Source organism: Entamoeba dispar, genomic scaffold (genome assembly GCF_000209125.1).
Source record: "Entamoeba dispar SAW760 scf_1105229458421 genomic scaffold, whole genome shotgun sequence".
In the NCBI taxonomy this organism is placed as follows: Eukaryota; Evosea; order Mastigamoebida; family Endamoebidae; genus Entamoeba; species Entamoeba dispar.
Window position 1 is genome coordinate 1 of NW_001853184.1, and position 15,422 is coordinate 15,422.

General features: G+C 24.0%; 7 protein-coding genes across 7 annotated transcripts in view, besides 20 other annotated features; 3 read left to right on the forward strand and 4 right to left on the reverse strand.

Moving 5' to 3' along the window:
- Window positions 1-211: 211 nt before the first annotated feature.
- Window positions 212-242: a sequence feature (AT_rich).
- Window positions 243-270: 28 nt separating this feature from the next.
- Window positions 271-327: a microsatellite.
- A 106-nt stretch (window positions 328-433) lies between these two features.
- Window positions 434-571: a microsatellite.
- Window positions 451-630: a microsatellite.
- A 60-nt stretch (window positions 631-690) lies between these two features.
- Window positions 691-2,261, reverse strand: EDI_310640 (heat shock 70 kDa protein cognate, putative; the record flags this gene model as incomplete). The annotated part of the gene is made up of 2 exons (XM_001734606.1): window positions 691-1,915; window positions 1,975-2,261. The coding sequence occupies 2 exons, from the start codon at window positions 2,259-2,261 to the stop codon at window positions 691-693; spliced, it is 1,512 nt and encodes a 503-aa protein (XP_001734658.1).
- A 78-nt stretch (window positions 2,262-2,339) lies between these two features.
- Window positions 2,340-2,451: a sequence feature (AT_rich).
- Window positions 2,452-2,479: 28 nt separating this feature from the next.
- Window positions 2,480-2,527: a sequence feature (AT_rich).
- A 7-nt stretch (window positions 2,528-2,534) lies between these two features.
- Window positions 2,535-2,940: a repeat region.
- Window positions 2,907-3,065: a repeat region.
- Window positions 2,972-3,057: a repeat region.
- A 2-nt stretch (window positions 3,066-3,067) lies between the features above and the next one.
- Window positions 3,068-3,106: a sequence feature (AT_rich).
- A 237-nt stretch (window positions 3,107-3,343) lies between these two features.
- On the reverse strand, window positions 3,344-4,038 carry EDI_310650 (GTP-binding protein YPTC4, putative; the record flags this gene model as incomplete). The annotated part of the gene is made up of 2 exons (XM_001734607.1): window positions 3,344-3,979; window positions 4,033-4,038. The coding sequence occupies 2 exons, from the start codon at window positions 4,036-4,038 to the stop codon at window positions 3,344-3,346; spliced, it is 642 nt and encodes a 213-aa protein (XP_001734659.1).
- A 219-nt stretch (window positions 4,039-4,257) lies between these two features.
- Window positions 4,258-4,286: a sequence feature (AT_rich).
- Window positions 4,287-4,553: 267 nt separating this feature from the next.
- EDI_310660 (uncharacterized protein) lies at window positions 4,554-5,114 on the reverse strand (the record flags this gene model as incomplete). Its single annotated transcript, XM_001734608.1, has 1 exon — window positions 4,554-5,114. The coding sequence occupies one exon, from the start codon at window positions 5,112-5,114 to the stop codon at window positions 4,554-4,556; it is 561 nt and encodes a 186-aa protein (XP_001734660.1).
- Window positions 5,115-5,124: 10 nt separating this feature from the next.
- Window positions 5,125-5,194: a sequence feature (AT_rich).
- Window positions 5,195-5,278: 84 nt separating this feature from the next.
- Window positions 5,279-6,157: a repeat region.
- Window positions 6,127-6,988: a repeat region.
- Window positions 6,979-8,409: a repeat region.
- Window positions 8,022-8,550: a repeat region.
- A 49-nt stretch (window positions 8,551-8,599) lies between these two features.
- Window positions 8,600-8,660: a microsatellite.
- Window positions 8,661-8,668: 8 nt separating this feature from the next.
- Window positions 8,669-12,218, forward strand: EDI_310670 (uncharacterized protein; the record flags this gene model as incomplete). The annotated part of the gene is made up of 2 exons (XM_001734609.1): window positions 8,669-11,743; window positions 11,814-12,218. 2 exons carry the CDS (start codon window positions 8,669-8,671, stop codon window positions 12,216-12,218), a joined length of 3,480 nt encoding a protein of 1,159 aa, XP_001734661.1.
- Window positions 9,790-9,838: a sequence feature (AT_rich).
- A 47-nt stretch (window positions 12,219-12,265) lies between the features above and the next one.
- Window positions 12,266-12,299: a microsatellite.
- Window positions 12,300-12,330: 31 nt separating this feature from the next.
- EDI_310680 (uncharacterized protein) lies at window positions 12,331-13,713 on the forward strand (the record flags this gene model as incomplete). Its single annotated transcript, XM_001734610.1, has 2 exons — window positions 12,331-13,405; window positions 13,451-13,713. 2 exons carry the CDS (start codon window positions 12,331-12,333, stop codon window positions 13,711-13,713), a joined length of 1,338 nt encoding a protein of 445 aa, XP_001734662.1.
- Window positions 13,714-13,774: 61 nt separating this feature from the next.
- Window positions 13,775-13,813: a sequence feature (AT_rich).
- Window positions 13,814-14,030: 217 nt separating this feature from the next.
- EDI_310690 (uncharacterized protein) lies at window positions 14,031-14,402 on the forward strand (the record flags this gene model as incomplete). Its single annotated transcript, XM_001734611.1, has 1 exon — window positions 14,031-14,402. The coding sequence occupies one exon, from the start codon at window positions 14,031-14,033 to the stop codon at window positions 14,400-14,402; it is 372 nt and encodes a 123-aa protein (XP_001734663.1).
- Window positions 14,403-14,956: 554 nt separating this feature from the next.
- EDI_310700 (uncharacterized protein) overlaps window positions 14,957-15,422 on the reverse strand; it is a gene marked incomplete at both ends in the record, with an annotated part of 876 nt that continues 410 nt past the window's right edge. Inside the window, one exon of the mRNA XM_001734612.1 lies at window positions 14,957-15,392. Within this exon, the coding sequence (XP_001734664.1) occupies window positions 14,957-15,392 (436 nt within the window). The remainder of the gene's footprint in view (window positions 15,393-15,422) is intronic.

The following is a 15,422-nucleotide window of genomic DNA, read 5'->3' on the forward strand; positions in this document are numbered from 1 at the left end:
TTTCTTTATAGTTATATCTTAATTTGTATTTATTCTTTGTTTAATTCTTAATTGATATATTGAAGATAATATCTTTTTATTCATTTTAATGTTTTTATAACATCATATTTGATTATCTTCGATGAATATTTCAATTACTTTATTTGTTGAATTGTTTCAATAAACTCTTTTCTTTTTTCAACTTCTTTTGTTATTTATATTATTTGTGTTCTTTATTTAATAAGAAATATATTAAATATTTTCAATAATGTAGTCAATGTTGATGTAATATATTATCATTGTTATGATATTATCACTTTATTATTTCTTATTATTTTATTATTTTATATGTTTTATATAAAATATCATTTATCTTTCTTTTCTTCTTTGAGTTGTTCATTCAACTACTATTTATCATTTATAACATTTTCTGATGATATTACAATGTGCATCTTCTATTAATTTAACTTATTTATCATTTATTCATATTATTTCTTTGTTTTTCTTTCAATTTTCTTATTATTCATTTCTTTTGATAAAATATTTTATCATTCATTATATTTATTTCTTTGTATTTATTTCATTATTATTTCTGATTGTTTTGTATGTTGTTGTTATTGTTTATTTCATATTTTGAGATTGATTTTTATTATATTCTTTTTATGATTTATTATGTTCTTATCAATAAAAAAACAAAAATTATCAATGATTTCAATTTTGAGCAAAGAATTTATCTATCTTCTCTTTCTCAATTGTAATCTCTTCTTCGTTATTTGATTTCTTTTCTATTTGTGCTTTGCATTCACATTTCCTTCCATTTGAAAGTTCTCCACCAACAGTAATTGTACCATCCTCTTCAACTTTTACAACAAAAAATACAAATTGTTCTCCTTTTGGAATATTGCTAATGACATAGTGCCCTAATGATTTATCATCTTCAAATAATTCTGTTTGTACACTCCATCCAGTGACTTCAACATATAGTGGATGGTCATGTGGAATCTCTGTTCCATCTTCAACAATAGTGAGATTACCATCAACCCCTGCCATCTTGATGGGATGTGCAGTTACTTCTGTAATACTTTTAATCATTCCCGTAGAGAATTCAAATGCATATCGAGCTGCACCTTGTGATACAACCAAATTACAATCAATAGTATCATTGATTTTTGATGTTGTAAACTTGGCTTCTAATAACTCTTTGATTCTAGGAATTTGTGAACTTCCTCCAACAAGCATAACTTCTCCAATTTTTGATGGTGAGAGTTTTGTCTTCGCCAATATATCATCAACACACTTCATGCATCGGTCAAATTCTTTTTGGTTACAATCTTCAAATTCAGTTCTATCAATACTAATAATAAAATCATCATCACCAACTAATTCTGAAATATCTAGTTCATAATAACTAGTTGATGATAACTCAATCTTTGCTTTTTCAACTTCTTTTCTTAATTTATATCTTCGTTGTTTCTTTGCTTTTTTTTGTGTTCGACTGTCACTTCCTTTCAAAATAAATCTTTGTGCTTTCTTCTCATTAATTTCTTTCATTTTAGATATAACGAGTTCCATTAAATTCATATCAAAATCTAATCCTCCTAAATGAACATCACCACCAGTTGCTTTAAATTTAAACTCTTCTCCTTTCTTTTCTAATATAGTAACATCAAGTGTTCCTCCTCCAAGATCAAATGCAAGATATGTTTTATTTCCCGTACTTTCTAATCCATATGCATATGCAGCTGCTGATGGTTCAGCCAACAATCGAATTAAACTAAATCCTGCCATCAATACGGCTTTTTTGGTTCGATCTTTTTGAGAATCATCAAAGTATGCAGGAACAGTCACAACTGCTTTTAAAACTATATTGTCTCTAATATTTAATCTACGTTGAATTTCAATTTTAATTGCTTTTAACACAATAGCTGAACAATTTCTGGTTCAATTAGTTCTTCTTCTTCTTTATCAGGATAGTCAAGCACAATCTGACAATACCCATCGTCCGCTTTAACTATTTGATATGGGTAATATGTTCTTTTAATGTCTTCTTGAACTTGTTCATCGTCAAATTTCTTTCCAATAAATCTTTTTACTTCACAGATGGAAGTAGGCTTAGGAATTCCAACATTAACGGGCTGTGTGAAAAAATCAACGGTTGATGGAATTGTTGAACTTCCATTTAAGTAATTGATACATTCATATTTTTTTGTTTGAATATTAAAGAAGTGACAACAACTAAATGTCGTTCCTAAATCAATACCAACAAATATCTCTTCTTGCATTAAGATTTAATTATTTGATTAATGAGATGACTTTTCTTCCTTTAAGTTTCAATCAAAATAAACATCATTCTTAGAGGCTTATTTTACAAAAAAAATTTCTTTATTTTAAATTTTTTCAGTTTTTAATAAAAACAATAATAAATTTTAATTATTATTTTTTGAAAATCAAAAATATTATAAATAAAAAATACGTTTGATGACATGATGGTGGTATATTCAATTTTATCTTATAAAAAAATAAAATAAAAAAATAAATAAATTTAAAACAAAAAAAAAGAAATTAATTCTGATTTACTTAATATTTAGTATTTCATCATGTTAAAAAGTGAATAAATCAGTTCCTTCAACATGTTTTATATTGATTGAAATAAAATTTTTTCAATCACCCTCAATTTAAATGGCTCACCACTTAATTTGTTGTCTGAATTTTAATTTGGATTAAATGAGTATTAAAACTCTTTATTGTTTATAATGTTATTTTATGTTGAACATTTCAAAAACACTATGACTATGGCTCATCTCCTTTATCATCGACACCCCTTAAAGAATCCATTTTTCTTGATAATATCTTATATACTCAACTCAAATCTATCATTGACAAATATACTTACACATTGATAAATAATATTACTTCTGTCGTAACAAATAATCCCTCATAATAAATATTAATAAGTAATAACTAATTCAATCTTGAACGGGTCCTTATCTCACCAAAGGCATGTCATAATTGGATAATAAGTGGGAGGATTCAAGAATTGGATATATTAAGATCTCATGTGGTGTCTCCAACGTACTACTTTGAATAGAAATTTAAACAAAAAGATAAATAAATAAAAATTTTAAAAGTGTTTAATTTGTTCTATTAATGTTAGATAAGTTATTAAATTAAGGAAAAGTATGCTTGAATATTATTATCAACTCGTTAATAAACGATTTACTTTATTTTTTTAAAAAAACCAATAAAAAGATAAGCAAATAAACAAGAAATGATTGAAGTAAATCTAAATCAATTCTTCTTAAATAATAAGAATTTTTCCATTTATAACAGAAACACAAAGGGAAACAAGTAACAAATTAGTGTTTTATCGTCCATCAGTATTTTCAAGAGTAACTTTACCGTTCTTGACATTTTCAAAGATAACTTCAGCAGTTTGTAAGAAACAGTTATCAACATTAGTAGCATCACGTGCAGATGCCTCTAAGAATAATAGTCCGTTTTCTTTAGCAAATGCCTCACCTTCTTCTTTGGTGACTTGTCTATCAGGAAGATCACATTTATTACCGACAAGCATAATAGTAGTATTAGGGTTGCTATATTTTCTACACTCTTCTAACCAAATTGGAATTTTTTCAAAGGATTCTTTTCTTGAAATATCATAAACTAATAAAGCACCAGTAGCTCCTCTGTAATAACTTCTAGTAATAGATCTGAACTTTTCTGATCCTGCAGTATCCCATATTTGAAGTTTTACTGATTGGCCTTGAATTGGGATAGTTTTTGTTCCAAATTCAACACCGATAGTCAAGTCATGAATTGGTTGGAACCTTTTGTCTTGGAATTGGAGAAGAAGACATGACTTTCCAACTGCAACTTCCCCAACAATAACATATTTAAATACGTACTGATATTGAGAGTCAGCAGGTTTATTTGAATCAACAACAGGAAGAGTTTTTGTATTCTCGGTTGGTGTATTTGTATTAGAATTTCCTCCACAACACTATCTATAATAAGTTTTTCTTTAAAGTTATCATAATTATAATCTCAACAAACAGCCATTTATATCACTATTTTTGTTCTTTATTTTTGAGATGAAGAAAAAACTAAAATTTAGAACAAAAATGAAAAATTTTTTCTTTTATGTTTTATTTAAGTAGTTTTATACTTTTTTTATTTCTTGAAATTTACAAGGGTTTTAACTTAAGTTTATAGTTTCTTAATAGTTTTTTGTTTTGGAACAAATTAGAATATTCTTTATATGGTTTATTCTTCAATAACAAAAATTAATAACATAAATATTTATTTTTGAAAAACAGAATTTAGATTGAAGTTTATCAAGCTGGTTTTATTTTTAATCTCATCAGAAATCTTTGAGTTATAGCTTTTCAAGAAAGGAAGACTGTTATACAAAAGCTTCATTCTCATTTTTGTCTTTCTATTTTCTAAGTTAAACATGAATCATAATGAATAAAAAAAAATTGATGACATTTTACCGAGATTTTTCTTGAATAAAGATGAAATGAAAAAGGCGAAACGAATAAATAGTTACTAATTGTAAAAATAATTGATTTAAATTATACATTATACATGATATTATTGATTACTTTACAATTTTTAGGCAGAGTGAAATCGATAGAATTCCGAATGATATTAGTTAAATATCTATTTATTCTTTCGCCTTTGATGATAATATCTTCTCGAGAAGATATAAACTTGCCATTATAAAAAACTTCATAAATATTTTCCATTATTAAAGCACCTTTCTTACCACTACTTTTCTTTGTATTAAAGAAATAACCAAATGACTCTAAAATATCTCTAAGAAGATCAAGTCCAATCGTGTGTTTATTATTTTCAAACCTTCTAATTGCTGTTTTATGTTCTAGTCCTTTTTTCATTTCTAAAGTAAGAATCGATTCACATTTTTGTTTAACAAGAGATGCAAATTTAATTTCATCTTGTTTTGGGAATATTATTAATTTAAGTGTTAAAAATTGTAATGTTTTTTTACTAATTTTAAATGGTTTTTGAAATACTATATCGCATTGATCATTTAATAATCCAATTAAGAATGCTTGTTGTTGCGATTGATAATTTCTTACTTTCGCAAATTTTTTACTATGAGGGTGTTCCATTTTTGATATCTAATAAATAAATACTAGTTTTTTGATTTAATTCAATTTAGAAAAAATGATTTAAATTTTTTCTTATTTTTCTAACGAATAAACTAATTTCATCAATTTAATAATAAAACAACAAATAACTTCATTTAAAAACATGGTTTTAAGAAAAAATTGATAAAAAAATGAATTAACTATTAATAGAAGTTGTATCTATTATTCCTGGTTCAGGGGGAGACTAATCCTTCAATGACTCTTCATCATATAGTTCAACGACAACGTTTAGTTGTTTGTAGAAACAGTGTTCCATGATATCCATCATATTTTTAATTATATAATTTTTAACTTCCTTTATGATATTAATTTCAATATTCAATTCTTTAATTAGTTTAACACTTTATGTATTTACTAGCCTTTATTGAAATTATTACTGGAATTATTTTGACATCTTTAATTTATCTATTTTAATTAGTATATTCTTCATTTCATTATACATATTTCTTTTCTTCAAACATACTCCATTATTATTGTGATCTATAACAATGGTCATATCAAATAATAGACCATCGTTATTCTCCTTATTTATTACATATATCTGGTATTTTATGATATTGTTAATCACTTTTTGATACACTCGATCTCATGGTGATATCATTGTATTTGAACGTTGTTTCATATGGAGATTTTTTTGTTTGATTATATCTAATATGATAATACTAATATTATCATGTTTCTCATTTTGGAATTTTTTTATGACAAATACAAGATAATAGAATATATTCTGCTATTAATATCTTGTCTTTACAAAGTAGATAGTATTTTATTCATTTTTAATATTTTATTTTCCTGTACACATTGAATATTACTCCATCTTATATTTTAGTTAAATGAATAACTTCATTCTTTTTAATATTAATGGATTCAATGAATTGATTGTAGTAGTTTTATCTATAAATTTTGAATTAATCCATCTTCTAAAATATCCACTTGTTTGATTTCAATTTTTTGATATATTGTTTATCATTATTTTCTTTATTTTTATTTTCAATCATTTCTTTGATTATTTGTTTAACTTCTTTGTGGGTTGTTCATACTTCTTTATTGTTTTATGTCGTTATTCTCATTTTATTCATTATATAATATATGATTTATATTATTGAACTTATATTCACTGATTTGATAAATTATTTTTATTTTGATGATGATAGAGTTGATAATGAATCATAATGTAAAATTCATCATTTTAATATATCATTTATTTTATTATATTTATATCATATGATTATATTTATCATATTTTATACATTATCTATGTTGATTCATTCTATATTAAATTATTTTAATATTTCTATTACTTGTTCATGTTTTATTGAGTTATATGATTTGTTGATATCATAATATGAATCTATATATTTTGTATATTTATCTTCTTTCTGTTAATTTAATATATAATTATTAATTATTAATTCTTTATTATCAATAAATTATAATTTACATCATAATTGGTTTTTAATAATTTTAAATGATTCATTAATCATATTAATTCTATTATGAATATTATCTTTTAATAATGATATAAATATTTTCATAATTATATTTATACAATTGATATGATGTTAATTAATAACATCATTCATATCACTTCATTTATTGATTAATAATGTTCTTCGATTTACCATATTTAATTTGATGATTTCATTGAAATTTAAACAATCATTAAATATATTAAGAATATATTCTCTTCAATTAATATAAATATATAATATCAATTCATGATGATTTCTAGTTATTTATTTTCATTATAATTAAATTTAAATCATCTAATGTGATGATGATATTATCATAATTTCTGTATCTTTCGTTCTAAATTATGATTTGTTTTATTTTCATTTATTTTAATTGATTGTTGATAATATTAAGATATTCATTATCAATACCAATGGAATTATTTTTTATATTGACGTTTTTTATTATTGAATTACATTCTATTTTCCATGATTGAGTTCATTTTCATTTTGATATATATTTTAGTTGTTTATTTTATTCTATGTGATATTTTAATATTATCAATATATTCTTTATCATTATTTCATTTATTATTTATTATTTTTATTATATTTCTATTTGTTCATTTTTTTATTTTCTTATTTATCAAATTAATTCAAAACAATACAATATATCAATTAAAATTATATTTGTTTGATTTGTTGTATTTTATTTTCTTCTTGACTGATTATTATTTCTTGTTTTTGATATTCAATGTTTTGTTCTCCTCTTCTATTTCCAGAATTGTCTTTTTCATAATAGTAGTTTTGTTCATTTGTATTGTCCCAGATGATGATGTTGTTGTTCTCAGTATTGGTTGTGTATTTATCATTAATGTCATTTTTTCTTCTTCTCTATTTCTGAAATAAAAAATAAACAATAAATTGTTGATGATTTGATATTAATTGATTTTGTTCTTCATTTTCTCTTTGTGTATTGTCTAATTCTTCTTTTGTTTTTTTCTTCAATCTCATAGTTTTCAATCGCACCTTTTTAATATTCAATGATTTGTTTTTATTTATCTCTTATGTTCTTCTTCAGTACTCTTCTCCAGCTCAGCACCTTTAAGGACCTCGTCCTTCTCCTTCTTCAGCCTCTCATAGCTAGCTCGGAGCATGAGGATGGTTTCATCCTTGCCTCCTACTTCTATGATCCTTCTAGCTTCTGCTTCATTTGTTTTTGGTTGTAATGTATTATTTTATTATTTTAATTTTTCCTTCTTATTTCATTATATGTGGTTTGAATCTTGTTTATTTGCTTCCGTTTCTTCTATTTCTTTCTCAAACTCTTTCCTGACTGTTTCTCGTGCTTTTTGAATAATTTCATTTGATGGTTCCTCTTCTTTTTTGTTTGAAGTTCTTTAATAGTTTCTTCTAATTCTTTGATTTTATTTTTAGGTGTGTTGATTTCTTATTTGTTGCCTTCTTCCTTTTTTATTCTTTATCTTGTGTTTTCTATTTATTTTCTTTTTCATTTATTATTCTTGCAGTTTTACATCTATCATTCATTTCTTTGATTGGATTTTTGTTTTTGATTTCTTCTTCGATTGTTTTAATATCATCACTTGTCCAATCTTTTGTTTTATCTTTGAATTCTTCTTTGATTTTCTTTATTACTTTATTGTTTCTTATTGAATATACTTATTGTAGAGTACTAACAATCTCTTTAACTTAGTATTTTTTTTTTTAATTATTTCTTCTTATTCTCCTTTCTCCTATTCACTTGTTATTCTTTTGTCTTCGTTAATATTTCTTTTACAACTATTATGCATTTTATTAACATTGGAGTTCTTTCTTTTCTTTGAAATTGAATGCATTTCTTGTTTGATTTTCTTTACAAGACTCTATGGCATTACTCAATAGTCATGACAACAAAATTTGTTGTATATTCTGAATTGATAAAAGGAATTTTTTATGAAAAAGAATATTAACAAATCCAAAAAAACAAAAATATTTAAAAAATAAAATTAACAAAGAAAAAAAAATTAAAGAAAACTAAAAAAAACAAAAAAAGAAATTTAAAAAATGAATTTGGCAGTTGAAACTAATGAAATTTTAAATGAAATTCAAAATACATTAAAAACAGTAGTAGAAATAGTACAAAAGAATACGATAAACGAATATCAAATGGTGTTAATATTAACAGAAAAGAAAATAACATTTTATAAACAATATCCACCTAATATAACAGCATTACAACAAGTAATATCGATATATTTATTATTTCTTCACAACCCAATGATATCAGATGTAATTGTAAATTCAATAAATAAAACTATTTTACTGTTACCAAAAACAAAATCAAATCAATTATTTCTTGAACGATTTCTTTTATGTTTACTTCCAATTTCATTTAATAAAAAACCACAAGTAATTCAAAATATAGTTCATTTAATTAATAATATTCCTCTTATGCAAATACTACCTTCAATAACACCATTAATGAAAAGTGATTTATCAGCTTCTGAATGTTTTATTGATGTTGTTTTAACAACTATTTCAAAAGCAAAAACATATGATGATATTTCTGTTATTGATAACACAATAAAACAATTATTATTTTATCTAACACCATCAACAAAAAAAAGAGCATCAAATGAATTAAGAACAGTAACATTTAAAATATTTCAAGAAATTATTGTTAATCACTATTCATTTAATATTCTTAATTCAATGAAAGAATTATTTTTTTATGACCTTCCATCAACATTATTTAAATATCTTCTTTATCCAATTATTTTTAAAGATTCTTTCTCTCAACAATCAATTATTTTATTAACTAAATTATTTTCTTTGGGGATTAAAGATTTAAAAGGTCAATTTGAATGTTATTGGACTTATTTATTAAATGCTTTAGATTTTGTTCTTCATGAAAATGAAGAGGTAATCAAATTTCTTACTATTGAAAGTACTTGTGAAATTATTTTTACATCGTTATTAACAATTTCATCTTTACCTGGTTTTGGATTACTTTTATTTAATAACTATGATTGTGATATATTTAGTAGTAATCTTCTTCAAGACTTTCTTCAAACTTTAAATTCTGTTGGTTCTTTAAAACCTACTCCAAAAAGTTCTAAAATTCAATTATTTTTTGTTCAACTATATATGCAAATATTAAAAAGTCTTAGATATAATACTTCTTCTAATAATCATATTAATATTGATATTATTAAAAAACAATTTCATTATAAACAACTTGTTTTAAATATGTTAAAAGAAGATATTTCTATTCCTCAGTACTTTAGCATTTATTCTAAAATAACATCAGAAACAGAAAATATTGCTTCAATGATTTATCATCTTCCTTTAATTGATCGTTCTAAAATAACAAAATACCTTTTCGATAAAAATAACAAGAGAGAATGTTCAATCTTCTTATTATTATGTTGTGGAGATGATGTTTTAGAAAGTTTTTTTGAGGTTTTAAGAAGAATAAATATTCCAGATGATATATTAATGAGAAAACAATTAATAGAAGATTGTTCACTTCTTTTTGCAAATAAGCATGGAGAAACAGAAGAAAGTGTATTAGAAGAATATAAAGAAATGTTTGGATTAACATTAGAATTATATCAAAAATATTGGAATGATAAAATGTTTTTAACAACAGAGTCATTAAAAAGATATGCAAAAAGTGTTTCAAGTAAAATAGTTGATAATGGAATTCAAACTATTGTAGATGGAGTTTTTAAAAATTGTCCATATTTTATTAGTACCACACCACCAATAAAACCAATGAGACATATTAAAAGATATTTATTTACAAAAGAAAAATTTTGTAATACATGGAAAGATGATAATCAACTTGAAATTATTTTAGAAGTATTTGAAGAATGGTATAATTCAACATCTAATGAATGGCATAATTGGGATGTAACAATTACCCAAAATTTAGTTGATGGAAATTCATTGTTGGCAAGTTATTCAAGAGAAAATCAAAGAAGTACATTTATTCAAAAAATATTATTATGGGAAATGAAAGAGTCTGAAATATTAGACCAATATGATATTCTTCTTAATTCAATAAAAAGTTTAAAAGCAATTGTAAGATTTGCAGAAATATTAGTTACAAATTATGAATATATTAATGAATGGAAAGATATTAGTGAAGTATATGCTATTTTAATTAGTAATAATGTAATATCACCTAAAGACACTATAAAAAATACTAAAAGAATTATAGCAAGTGTATTTAAAAGAAGAAAAACAATAAAAAGAAAAATACAATCAGTTGATACAAATAAATGTGTTCAAAAAATTATGAGTGTTATTCCATTAAAATTAAAAGGTGAACAAATTAATGGATTTTTAATGGCAATTTTAAATAATCTTGTTAATGAAAAAAATGAAACAATGATTAATTCTTATCATATCCTTATTCAACATATTGTTTGTCTTAATATTAATAGATTAGAAATATTTTGGGAACAATTTTTATTATCTGTATTGTCTTTTTGTTTAAAAGAAAATGGAATTAATAATGGTAAAATTGTATTAACTTTTGTAATGTCATTAATTCCTTTTTTCTTTCAAAAATATATTTCAAAACATACTCTTGTTTCTTCTTTCTTTTTATTTGTTGCTTGTCTTGATCAAAAACATTTTGAATTAATAAAAGATAAAACAAAAATTATGTTTGATCTTTTATTTAGTTATGTCTCTTCTATTGACCAACAAAGTATTCCTTCCTTTATTCAAATGTGTTTAAAAAAATATCCTGAATCTTTTGTTGTTTTAACAAGACCTTTTATTACAATTACTGATCAAATTACTTTACAAATTATTATTAAGGATATGAAAAATATTTACGTTGTTATTGGTACTTTAGATTATTTTGAATTTAGTATTATTGTTATGAGAAGAATCTTTTCTTTTGCTCCATTTCCTTTTCATCCTGCTGTTCCTTTATTTCAAGAATTATGTGATGTTGTTAAACTTCAATTTGATTGTGTTCTTTCTAAAAAAGAAGGTCCTGAAATTTTTAGACAATTCTTTACTACTTCTCAAATGATTTTTAAATATTATTCAGCTCATATCCCATCTTCTTTTTATCTTGTAATGGTAGATATTGCTTATAAAAAATCAATAGAATTTAAAGTTTGTTCATTTCTTTTTATATCTTTTTTTTAATTTCTTTCTATCTTATTTCAATTACTTATAACTTTAGGTCGATTCACTTCATAAGATGTATTTATTAACTTTTATTGTAAGATTTTTTATTGATAATTTTAAACGAATAGACTCTATTCATAATGCATCTACAATCCCAGATTTTATTTCTTTAATTATTCAAATGACAGATATTGATGATGAGAATTCAAGAAAAAATTCTAGTTTAATGTTAAAAGCATTCTTTACAATGCTTAAAAGATTTTATCCAGATAGAATTGATTTATTAAAACAAATGGAAGAATTAAAAAAGACTCTTCCAAGTCAAATTAGTTCAGAATTAGATCTAATTTCTCTTCATGATGATTTTTCTCCTAATGCTATAATGATAGACGATGATATGTATGCATCTACTCCTCGAAGTAGTTTAGATTTAAATCGAAATGATATAAAAAAGTCATAATTTAATGATTTTGTGTTAATTTTCACTTTAATAAAAATAAATTCTATAAAAAAAGAAAAAATAAAAATAAAATAAAAAAAATTTGTTTCCTTTCATATTAAAACTCATCACCATGAATAACAAAGGAATATTACCTTCTTTTAATGATGTTTTTTATGGACTAAAACCAGACTTAGTTACTGCAACTTTGAAGTATTATATCAGAGGTATTAATTCTTCAGAAGAACAACATAAATATATTGAAGCAATTTTCAATGGTTTTGCTGTTCGTAAGAAATTACCTGAGTTGTTACAACACCTGGTAACTTCAGAAATTTTAGAGTGTGTAACTACACCTTCATCAATGTTTAGAAGAAATTCAGTTCAATCTAAAGTTATTAAATATTATACTGATCTCGAATTTAATGAAATGTTTGATACATGTATTTTTCCAGCTATATCAGAAATAGTATCAGAAGATATTACATTAACCATAGACCCAGAAAGTGATAAATTTGAGACTTCTATTATTAAGATGAAAGAGTTACTTGAAGGGATTTTTTTAAGATTATTTTCTTTTAAAATGATTCCAGATTCGTTTAAGTCTTTTATGACATACGTTAGTAATGAAGTAAATAAGACCTCTCCATCATTACAACTTGTTAGTTTAAAAAATATTATTTTCTTAAGAAGTATCTCAAATTATTTTTTAAGATGTACTGAAGATAGTTATCATCTTATTTCTTTAAAAGTCCTTTCAACTGTTTTTCAATGGATCATAGGAGATTCACAAATTACTCATTCAGTTTCTGCTGTTTCATCACCTCAAATATGTCTTCCTTCAGAAAAACAAGATTGGAAATCTTTTCTATTCCCATTTGCTGCTGATATTCGACCTAGAGCTAATGAGTGGTTGTTCACATTAAAGAATGATATTCCTTTTGATAAAGTAAAATTTAAATGGGCTTTAAATTTAAAAGAGACAATAGACATTGAAGAAGCTGTATATAAAAAATCAAATGAAATTTCAGAATTTCTTGATACAGCATCTGCATCAGTATTAGCTATGTTAAAAGAAAAGAAAGAAAGTGATGTTGTGTCTCAATATAATGAAATTTTTCAATTGTTACAAACTCAAATCACAAATAATAGTATTACAAGAATCAAGTTGTTAACTGAAATCTCAATCTTACAAGAAAAAAATAAATGTTTGCTTTATTTTAATCATTTGACCTAAGAATATCATTTGATAGATGTAGTGCTTGAAGAACGTTTAAAAGAATTTGAAGAAGAAAGTCAACAAGAAATTGAACAGATCCAGAAAGAAGAAAATAGCAAAAATACAGATTTGTCTCAAGAAAAAATGATAAAAGAATCAAAATTTAATATTAATATTTCTGATCAAACAGTTAAACCATCTAATTATCTAAGTACTAGTGTTGAAGAAGAAAAAAAGATTGGAAAAAGAAATGTTTTAAGTAGGGTTTTACGTTCTTCTATGAGAGAAGATAAATAAAAAAAATAAGTGCATCATCAATTATACATTTTTAATTCACTAAATTACAAATTCATGTTTCTTTATAAAATATTATTTTTTTAGATTAAAAAGATAAAATGACTAATTCATAATGAAAAGGAAATATTCCAGTGACAAACTTATGTGATAATTCATTTTTATTACAGGATTATTTTAACCGTGAGACTGTGTTCTTGAGATTTCGTTTTTGTTGTTAAAAAAAAAAAGGAAAGTGTATTAAGAAAAATATATTAAATGAGTTTTTTATTTGTCATTTCTTGAAACAAAACCAACCTACACTCAGAACATTTCACTTAATGTCTTCTCAACCAGTCTATACTCAACCCCAATATGTTGCTTATCCATCAATGGATCAATATGAACAACAACAGTACGAAGTCCCTCTTGTTCCACAATCCCTTTATGTTCAACAAATGCTTCCAGTTCAAGAAAACAAAAAAAGTGAGAAACATCCAATAATTGGATTGTTTTTCTTCCTTGGCTTTATTTTTCCGTTAATATGGTTAGTTCAAATCATTATATATGCTTTTAAATCAAACCTTCATGTTAAAGTTTGGGGTCTTAGGGCATTGTGTGCATTTTTGTTTTATTGTTTACTCACACTTGTTGGTTTCCTTATTCTTTTTGGAATAAATTTAAACCAATGCTATGAACATCGTTATCATTAGTTCGTTATATTTTCATAATTTTATTGTTTTCTTTTTTCTTTTTCTTTTTTTAAAGAACTATCAACTTACTTTTTTCTAGTTTTATTGATCAGTCAGTACAATAATATGTTAATAGAGGAGAGTGTTTTCCCTATGCATATTAATATTTGAATATATTCGTTAGTTTTTAATAAGTGTCATATAAGTATTATGATAGGGTATTGGTCTTGATAATTTGTTATTCAGTTAGAATTAGATAATTATTTCAATTTAATACGCTCTTCTATCAAATATTATGTCACTATTATAACGTTATTTTTTTATGGTATTAAAAATTGGTTGTACAAATCATTTAATTTATTATAAGTAACTTTACACTTATTTATTAAAACATAATCATATTACAATGTTATTTTAATTCGTTACCTTTATAATTTAAAATAGTGTGAAAGAGTAAATTGATTTAACTGTATCACTCCATTATCTTTTAGATTAAGTTCTTGTTAACTGTTTAATGAGCATTGATTTATTTTGAATAAGAAAAATAAGAGAATAAAATCAAAATGATTCTTCAATTAAAATGCAGTCAACATGATGATTGCTAACAACCCAACAATGGCAAGTGCATTACTTCCATCTATTGATGTTTCTTCACTTTTACTTTGTTCATCAGATTCACTATAAACTTCATTGTTAGGTGTTGGAACACCTTCAGCTTCAAGAGTCATAGCATTAATTTTGAATGTGATTGGTTCGTCTGTTGTTTCTATTCTTTGTATGGAGAATGTTTGTAATGTATTTTTTTCATCTTCATAACTCAATGGAACATAAACTTTAGTAGCAATTCCAGACTTAACTATATAGTCATATGGTTTTAATTCAGTTTCTGTTTGTTGGTTGTAGGCAGATGAGAATAAACGTGTTCTAAATCTCATTGTTTTAACTTGGTCTGATTTGAAGTATATTTCATATGAAAAGAAATTTGAAGCAGACGTATCAATGCTTGATGTTCTTTGTACATAAATAGTATCCCAACAACGA